This window comes from Chanodichthys erythropterus, chromosome 15, assembly GCF_024489055.1.
Source record: "Chanodichthys erythropterus isolate Z2021 chromosome 15, ASM2448905v1, whole genome shotgun sequence".
Taxonomy (NCBI): domain Eukaryota; kingdom Metazoa; phylum Chordata; class Actinopteri; order Cypriniformes; family Xenocyprididae; genus Chanodichthys; species Chanodichthys erythropterus.
In genome coordinates this window covers 21,293,658-21,303,576 of record NC_090235.1, presented here as the reverse complement: position 1 = coordinate 21,303,576, position 9,919 = coordinate 21,293,658, and the positions used below count along the sequence as shown (strand labels likewise).

The 9,919-nt window shown below is 35.9% G+C and overlaps 1 protein-coding gene across 1 annotated transcript; it reads right to left on the bottom strand.

The window, feature by feature from the left end:
- Positions 1-2,006: 2,006 nt before the first annotated feature.
- LOC137037229 (progranulin-like) lies at positions 2,007-5,869 on the bottom strand. Its single transcript, XM_067411051.1, has 5 exons — positions 5,821-5,869; positions 5,469-5,633; positions 5,254-5,391; positions 3,262-3,373; positions 2,007-3,125 (listed from the first exon to the last, which is right to left on the bottom strand). The coding sequence occupies exons 1-5, from the start codon at positions 5,827-5,829 to the stop codon at positions 3,112-3,114; spliced, it is 438 nt and encodes a 145-aa protein (XP_067267152.1). The 5' UTR covers positions 5,830-5,869; the 3' UTR covers positions 2,007-3,111.
- Between the last annotated feature and the right edge of the window lie 4,050 nt (positions 5,870-9,919).

Genomic DNA, 9,919 nt, shown 5'->3' with positions numbered 1-9,919 from the left:
GATTTATCTGTTGTTGACCCTGACACTGTAGCTAGTGCTTTTTCACCTGTCCCTGTTTCTACAGATTTGTACGATCCTGTGGTTGACAATAACCCTGACAATCGTTACATTACCAGGCTTGGTAGAGTAATTAAGCCTGTTCGTAGGCTGATTGAGTCAATGGTTCAACTCGAGACCTTACTTGGTGTGGAGTCCATATCTCCTGTTATTCATGTTTAAATCTGTGTATAGCATTGCTCTTTGATGCTACTGAGTGTAAAGTATTGTTTTTTCTCATGTGTATACTGTGTAAGCAAAAGGCTTGAGTTTTTCAAAGTGTAAAAGGCACTTTTATATGCCTACAACATGTGTAGTGGTTTGGCCAACTTCTTACATATTTGTATCCCTTAGTTGGGTAACTTTTCATGTTGATAGTCTTCACTGTTTTTTCTGGAGTGTAGACCAAGTCATTCTCACGACCTGTGCTCTTGTTTTTGTTATACTCTGAGGAATTTTGTGTAAATTCTGGGGGGTGAGTGTAACAGGTATACAAAGTATACTGCTAAATACTGTTATAATTCACACAAAATTGTTCTTTTATACGTTTTATGATACCTGATCTAAAGGTGCGCTTCTCCTTTAAGTGTTGCGTGGTCACAGTATGACCTAATTTCCTGTCCTGTCTCCTCCTCTTCCCTTTTGAACTGTGATTCAATGGAAGAGGTAGGTTTCTTTTGTCATCCTGTTAATTTTATTTAATCCTTATGTTAATTATATCTTTTATATCTGTATTTCCACCCATACTTATGTGTAAAGTACTATTTTATCTATCCTTGGGATTATTTTTGTTATTTTACATTCTTTGAGGTATATTTCTGTCATTTATGTGAAAAGCACATGGTAATGGAGATGCACCATATTTGTTTTATAGAGTGTTATAAGGGCCACTCGATCTGAGGCTGCTTATGTCTCTGTTATACAGGTATGTTTTTCTGTATATATTTTCCTTATGTTCATGTTTTCTTCCGCCCTTTTGAACTGTGATTCAATGGAAGAGAGTGTTATAAGGGCCACTCGATCTGAGGCTGCTTATGTCTCTGTTATACAGTAAAACGATCCAGTGAATCTGCTGCCTGCTGTCCCGTGTCTGTTTCTCCATCCACACAACGTAACACAACGCAGACCAAGTTTTAATACCCGGTGTCGCTGGCCGCACATCACGCTGGGCATAAGCGAGCCGCACGGGTTACATTTGTAAAGCTCTTGTGTTTCCGTTCCTTAGTTGTTTTATTGTCTCCTTCCTTCCCTGTTTGGATTATTATCTTCTTCTTCCTGTTTCGATTTATGATTCTTGTTTGGTTTTACATCATCCCTGTTTGTATTCTTTGTTTGCGTGTTTATTTAATAGCTGCGAGTAGATCCTCGCCTCTCCTCTTCCCTGCTAACCGTAACAGAAATATAATTAAAGCACATTTCTGCTTTTAAACCACCCAGGTTCCTCATTTCCTCAATGTTTATGTGAACAAACGGAGGGAGAAATTGAAATGATTGATAATCTAGTGTTTTTCAAACCCTAAAAATGTCTTTAATTGTTTCAAAAGTTATTGTTTGCAGCTTGAGAATGTTCAACCGTATTTTATAACTGCCGGAAACGGTGATTAGAAGTCTCATGACATTGTCTGTATAGATTGTCAAGTATGCAGGTCAGTGTAACATAGGTTGTTTTACTGGTTGCATAGGTTTCTTTACTTAAACAAACTGACAGTTTGGAGGCCAGCTGAGGAGAAGATGGAAATCTCAACCAACCTCCAGTTATGAGAAGCTAACAAAAGCAAAGAGCAAGAAAAAATTCTTAAACTATGAAGGTAACACAGAAAAGAGGGCAAATACTGTCTGTATAAAATGTGACTGTTAATATCTGTTTACATGGAAACTCTTCAGTGATCAGTTTGTAAGAAACTGCAATTTAGGTGTGATTTATTTAATCAGTGTTTAAATAAAGACAACAACACAAGGATACAGTTTCAGTTCTGAGTTTATTATGAGATTGAATATTAATGTGCCTTGCACAGTACAATCTTAAAAATAAAGTTTATTAAAGTTTAATTGGCATTGATTGTACTTTAACATCCATGGAACATATAGTGGAAAATGGTTCTTCTATGACTTCGCTGTAAAAGCCTGCTTTTGGAACCTTTATTTGTATGTTGCTGCATATTTTTAAATACATTTTTTGCGCTTTATGCTATAAGGTTTATAGCAGGTGAGAACAGTGATAGTGATATACAATCATTAATCTGAAGGGTTGCTATAAACCAACAGAGCTCATTTGATTGGAGAGAATAACTACCCTGCACCTCTTTTGTCAATCACTGTGTCACATTGACTCCGTAGTGGAAAAGGACAGCTGAGAAGATTATTGGTTCCCCCTGCCCACCCTCCAAGATCTTTTTATCCTCCAGAGTGAGAAAAAGGGCTGAGAAAATCACTTTAGACCCCACAGACCCAGTCCAACTTCTCTTTGAACTGTTGCCCTCTGGCTGGCGCTACAGAGCACTGAGCACCAGGACAGTTTTATCCCTCAGGGTATATATTCAGTCTGAACAGATCAAACTCTAATAACTATACATTGTCTATCATAACTGTCCATTTGTACATCTCAGAATTGTACAACTGTAAATAACATATTTGTTTAGTCATAAAACTATTGTGTGTGTAAACACTCAGAAATAAAGCTCTTTCTGATTCTGTTCTATGCATACAGAAACGATGAATATTATGCACAGTATATGTTTAGGACCATATACATGGTACAACAAGAGTAACTCGTACAGTATAGTTGTAGGCTTTTCCTAATGTATCTGAGGAGACTCCAGGAAACAAACATGAGTTAGTCAGTGGATTAAAGTGAAGGAGAATTATTTGTTCCCTTAAAAGATTCATTCAGAAACACTGATTCACTCATGAACAAAATACCATGAATTGTTGGATGATTAAAAATGCAAACACTTTCTTCAAAAACAAATTCAGTTTGGATGTAGGATTAATCTATTCCCTCAAGAGTAACAGTGAAGTTTGAAAGCGTCTTGCACTTTGACAGTCTTTGATAAGAGGTTCACGGGGGTTGTTCACTTACAACACCATCCCTAAAAAGACAGAAATACAACTTTTAATATGAGAGAACACAAAACAGGTAGGTTATATTAAATCTATAATGCATCCACATTTCTTTCAGCTTGATGATTAGGCATGATTAATACAGCAACATGAAGTTTGTTTTACCGCTGCAGCACCCCCACTGGCCAGTCGTAGTCTTGCAGCAGAACTTCTCAGCTGGGCAGTAGACATTTCCCTCACAGTGAACAATCTCAGTCTCGGTCTGCCTTTCAAGATCCTGTTCATTTCAATTCACAAGAATTATGTTAGTAAACACATAACCAGAAGTTCACCTGCTTAGAAAATCTCTAAATGGACCATTTAATTTTTTTACAACTTAAAGGCACAATATGTAAATTTTCGCCACATAAGGTCGCTTATTCAAAACAAAGGCGTAGATTTCGTGGAATCATGGGAGATGTTGTCTTCACGTCTACAGCCGGTGGAAGAGAATCGGGATGTGACTTGGTCAGAAATCATGTTCATGGATGAGATTATTAACGCTACTGTAGTATGAAGCAGAGCAGGACAGAGTGTTGTGTGAGCAGAAACAAGGCCGCTGGAACGATTGGGGAGCAGCAGGACTTTTATTATGCCGCAGTCGCCACTACCAGTCTAGAGTGTGTGGGGGAAAGCAGCGCTGTTTTATCATATTAGATATATTTGCGTGTTTAAAGTTGTTATAGTGCTACTCTGCATTCACTTGATGGCTACTATGAGACACTTGTTGCACACTGCAGTAAGCTAGATCGATATTAGGCATGATAAAACATGGTACTCGCTGTAAATCAAGAAAACAAGATTTAAACAATAAGATTACTGTGTTGAGCTATATAACATAATTAGTTTTCTGTCAATGAATGTATCCATCCCCACCTGTCTAATAAAACACTTAATATATTAAAGCGTCTTTGGTGTTTCCATGGTTTCTAGAAATGGAGGGTAATGCGGGTATGATGTCATTGATAGGTGACGCACAGGCAGCAGTTAAAACTGCTTATTTCTCTGGATTTAAACATTCTTGGAAACATTTGGGATAATGTAAGTACACAAGTCAACAAAATATATAACATTATTCTAGTGGTTTTTGCATATTTTAATCCAAAAATCTTACATATTGTGCCTTTAAATAAATATAACACAATATAATGAACTAAAGTACATTTCTGCTTTTAAACCACCCAGAATTCAATGCTCCATTGTTTATTTTAATGAACGAAGACTAATATTGAAATGATTATATATGATAAACGAAAACTTTTTTTTTATGAAGCCTGTATTATAAGGGTGTCACATTTCTGAGTTTGTTTTCATTCATATTTGTATTTTTATATTAGTATGTCATTAGCTTCTAGTCTGTTCTCTCTGTTTCCCTTCCTGTTTGTCTCTAGTTACAGACTGATTTAAGTCTCACTTCAGGTGTGTCTAGTTATCTCACTAGTTCCTTTGTTGGCTTTGTGTATTTAAGCCCTGTGTTTTGTTCTGTTCAGTTGTCTGTTAACGTTACGTTTTACCAGTTGTTTCAGTTTTATGGTCAAGAGTGATTTATTTCTAGTTCTTTTGTTAAAAAACCTTTCCCTGCTGCACTTAGATCCTCTCTTACTATTATTTGCAACTGGATTGTGACAGGTATTCTTAATGCATTATAATACATGCGTAATGCCTTACAAACAACCTTATAATATGTTGTATCATCTGATAAATAATCATAACAACGATTTCAGTACTTAATAATACTTACCTATTTGTGATTATAAATTTTAAGAGAACAATGCATTATAACACTGTCACGTTTTCATTGTATTTTGGTCTTGGTTTCATTTTCAAGGACTTTTAGTTTGTATTCCTGCTTCCCTTATAATGCATTACAAATACAGGAAGTGTTACCTGTTTTTTGAAGCCTAAAAATTGTTTCAAAAGTTATTGTTTGCAGCTTGAAAATGTTCAACCATGTTTTATAACTGCCGGAAATGGTGATTGGAAGTCATATGACATTCACATTGAAATCATATGACATTAAGATTGTCAAGTATGTAGGTCACAGGTAACGTGATAGGTTGCGTTACTGGTTGCAGTTTGTTTTTATTGTGGAGTCATACAGGCAGAGCACTGACACACCTGAGTTTTCTGGATAGCTCTGGAGGCCGGCTGAGGAGTAGACGTCAATCTCAACCACCCCCTCAAACACTGGAACGATGTCGAATCGCAGTGATAACCATGACGGCAGCAATGAACTCCATCTCTGCAGCACTGACCCTGAAGGAGCGGGCAGAAAAAACAAAGGTTAAACCTTAAACTTAATGGAGTATAAAAATAGTTTTACTATGATTTACCATTGAGAATGGACAGCAGTACCATACTCCATAAGGACTCAGACAGCATGTTGATCCTTCAGGACACATAGTAACTGCATCACAGTGCACTGGGCTTGTGAGATCCATCAGTGGCTCATCTGCAGCTACAAGAGCTACCATGAGTAACATCAACACTGGAACCATCTGAAAATATGACATGAAAATATTATGTGAAATAATATATGTTACTGCATATTTATTTATGTTTAGAAATTATTGAAAAAATGTTTTGGAACTTATTCTCTCTGATCTAACATTTGATATTACTGATAATGTGACCAGGTCTGAAATCAATAATAGATTGATCGACAGTGAGAAGAAGAACATTTACCTTGCTCATCTGGGATTCTTTGTGGATTGTGTTTTCCTGGTGTCTGTGCTGTCATGTGATGTTCCGACTGTATTCCCTTTACACACGGCTCCTCCCACTGTAAAAACAGGAAATGTGTTGAGACAAAATTGAACCATAAATACATGACTAAACACTGACACCAATTGTTCAGAATTTTTTTTACTTGGTTTTATGAATATATCCCTCCAAATAAAGAAATAATAATAATAATAATAAAATAATAATGTATTATCAATTTAATAAAATTTTTGTTAAATTTCATATTTATAAATGTAATTACAGTAAAACCAGTAAAACCTTCTTTTTTTTTCAAATATACTATTTTCATTAATATAATAAAATATTTTTCTGTAAGAGCAGCTCAATTGTGGAATACCATACCAAATGAAATGAGAAACAATATCTTTACTCACCATTTAACCCTCTATGGTACACAATATATTATAAATGAGGATAAAAATTATTTGTGATATTTTTCCTTCTTAAAATTGGACACTAGAACAATATCAATATACATTTTCGTTATTTTTAAATGTATTTATTTATCAACAGTTTGCTGCCTCGAGGCAACATTGTACCACAATGGATAAATTGAAACAAATTGAAACTGTAAACTCGTCCCTCAGATCTGATTGGTTTGGAATGTTGTTTCAGGATCAACAAAGATGTTGATCCAGGATTCCCTGCATTTGTATTTTGACCTGTTTACTTGTGTGTGTCAGTTAGTCACTAATCAACTTCATCTGTTGTTCATTTAGTTTCCTCATTTTCCCCTGTGTATTTAAGTCCTCAGTTTCCTTTGTTCAGTTGTCCGTTTTAAGTCAGGTTGTACTGGTTGTTCTGTTTTCTGAGTTTTTTGTAATAAATTTTGATTCTGCTGTAATTAGACTCTCTTCCTTATATTGCCTCCACCTATGTGACAAAAGTCTTTCGCTTGATAAACTGTTAATAAATAGGATATCATTCACATTACTCAGATAAATAATATGACAGGTTTGGCCTCAGTGATGCTCGGTACCTTTTTTCTTATGCCTTATTCATTTGCATTGTGACCAATTTGAATATAAGACATCTCTGTCAGAGACTATTAATGTCTTATAACTGAAAGTCTTTTTTATTACAAAAAGCTATGAGAAGCTTCAGAAGATTTACAACTCATAACTGTGAACTTATATACTTTTTTAATCTTTTCTTGAACATTTTTGGAGCTCAAAAGAATACTTAGATTTTTTTTTTTTTTTTTTTACAGAATATCATTTTTTTTACATAAATTATTGCATTTAATTGAATGAGATGAGTTTATGTAAGAATGGATTCATGAATGATTTACACTTTTTTTCTGCTTGTGTTTCATGCAGTGAAAGTGAATGGTGAGGTTGCAGTATGCTTGAGATCTGCTTTTGGGTTCTACAGACAGAAACAGGTTTTAAATGTCACAAGGATGAGGAAATTATTTTTATTTTCACAACTGTCACGTTACTTGCAATAAATTAGTAACTAATAACAATATGTTTCTAACAATAAGTTTTGTACTTTGCAGGAATCTTGGCATAGAACGCTGAAATACAAGTTTGAAGAGGAATGAAAACTCTTGTAGACCTGAAAATCTTTGATTGCTTTTTATGTTGCAATAAAGTAAAGGTGTACTGAAATTGTTTGACCTCACATGAAATTCCTCATTGTGTGGATTCCTATTGAAATACATTAAGATAATTCAAACTCATTTCCTTACCAATAAAATATACTTGTATTCCAAACTACTATGCATGGCCTTATGGGATTCAGTTAAGGTACAATGTTGCCTTGAGGCAACATGCCATTTTTTATAATGGCCTATGATACATTTGATGATATAATGTAAGGTTTTTGAAAATACTTCTTTACTTATCAATGAAGGTGACTCATATTTTTTGTAGGCAATCATCTGGATGAAAATTAGTGAAAAATGCACTTTGCATTACCGTGCGTTCACACCGCCGCCGCCAACCAGAGACCTATCTCTTTTTTTTAGTGGTCTCTTCTTAAGGTTTATTAAACTAGTTCTTCTCATTGGATTGCACAATTTACACTTTTCTCTTTAACACTGTTTTTCCCTCTTAAAACTCATCATATCATAATGATTAAAATATAAAGCAGTATAATTTCAAAAATGAAGATTCTCATTGTTTACTTACCTTGATGCCATTCAGGTGTACATGACCTTCTTTATCAGAACACAAATGCATTTTTTTAATTTGCAGGAAATTCAAGCTCTGTATGCATAATGCAAGAAAATGGGTTCAAACATTCTCAAACATGTGTAAAACATTCTCAACTTTAAACTAGTGCTTCTGACCAGGGCTCTGATACCGTTTGAAATTCGGTTTGAAATTCTCATGTGAAGTTCATTCTTCTATTGCAATCAAAGCATCACTTTATTTTCACATGAACATGGCAACATATTTATTATACAGCTTTATAATGAATTGAGTGCAGACAGGAAGAGCTTTTAAAGCTTTATTTGTTTGTTTGTTTTTTTATACACCTATTGTTTTGCTATAAGACATTAAATGATCAGGTTGTGCATGCATTACTTTTGGACTTTCCAATGATTGCAGTCTTTTATTTTCATGGTATGCATCTACAAATTTCAAATTTCTTTCCAAAAATGTCTGTGTTCTGCTGAAGAAAGGGAGTTGTGTATCAGGGTAAATGAATAATGACAATTTAATTGAACAAATGAACAAATGTTTTAAAGGATGGTGCTTTTTCCTTTTTCTTAACTTCCTCTTTATAGGCTATTTATGCTAGGATTTATGCCGGCCAATTTTCAATGCCTATTTGTTCTTGTTTGTTTTTTTGTTTTGTTTTGTTTTGTTTTTTTTTGGTCTGTGCTTTAATAAATAGCTAATAATCTATTTCTTCTTTATTTATTTTTTCTCCATCTTCTGAAAAATAGTTTGATATGTCTGTATATACTAGTAGATATGCTACTAAAGATGTTAATTATGTATTGTTTATGTAATGTATTATTTTTTATATTGTAGAATTACAGCTGTAACCATTGCTGCAAATGTAAAATGGTATTTAAATGGTAGAATTACAGTAAATGGCTGTTGTGTTCTTTCTATTAAACATTTATCCCAATTTTGAAACTGTAATATTGGTCCCCAAATTCCGCTCCTAGAATTGTTTTAATGACTGCATATAATCTGATCAATGTTTACTAATTTAGTAATGCTCAGACACATTCGGTCTCTCTCGCGCAGGTTCGCTCGCTCTCGGGCACACTCGATCTCTCTCATGCGCACATTCGTTCTCTCTCTCTCTCTCTCTCTCTCTATATATATATATATATAATGTAAACAACTGTGTCGTCATCAGAGCTCATGCAGCTCCTCTTCAGAAACTGCGCTGGATAACTCAGGCGGCTGATCTCGAATAGCTCTCGCGGTACTTTGAAGCCATACGTCACAGTCACATGGCGTCAGCGCTGTCTCAAGTCGGACAAAATTTCTTACCGGCATGCACTGCTTCAAGTCAGCCACCGATCAGTCTGCATGGCGCTGCATCAAGCCTTTTGTTTGTCGTTGATCACGTGACTGTGAAACCAATGCATGCACTGATACAGGGCTACCCTGGAAATTGTGCGGCATGCTTGACACCCCCCATCACGGCCACGGATAACTTTCCCTGTCATGGCCAGGGAGGATGTTCCCCCATCACTGCCACAGATTTCATTCCCGTCACAGCTATGGATGTTGTTCCCCCTGTCACTGTAACGGAGGTTGTTTTCCCCCCGTCACAGCTATGGATATCGTTCCCCCATCACTGCCACGGATGTCATACCCCTGCCACTGCCACGGAGGTCATTCCCTTTGTCACGGTCACGAAGGTCACTCCCCCCATCACAGCCACGGATGTTGTTTCCCTGTCACTGCCATAGAGATCGTTCCTCCTGTCACGGCTACTGATGTCGTTCCCATCATGGCCATGGAGGTCGTTTCCTCTGTCACTGCCATGGAGGTAATTTCTTCTGACACGGCTATGGAGGTTGTTCCCCCGTCACAGCCATGCATGTAATCCCGTCACTGCCACG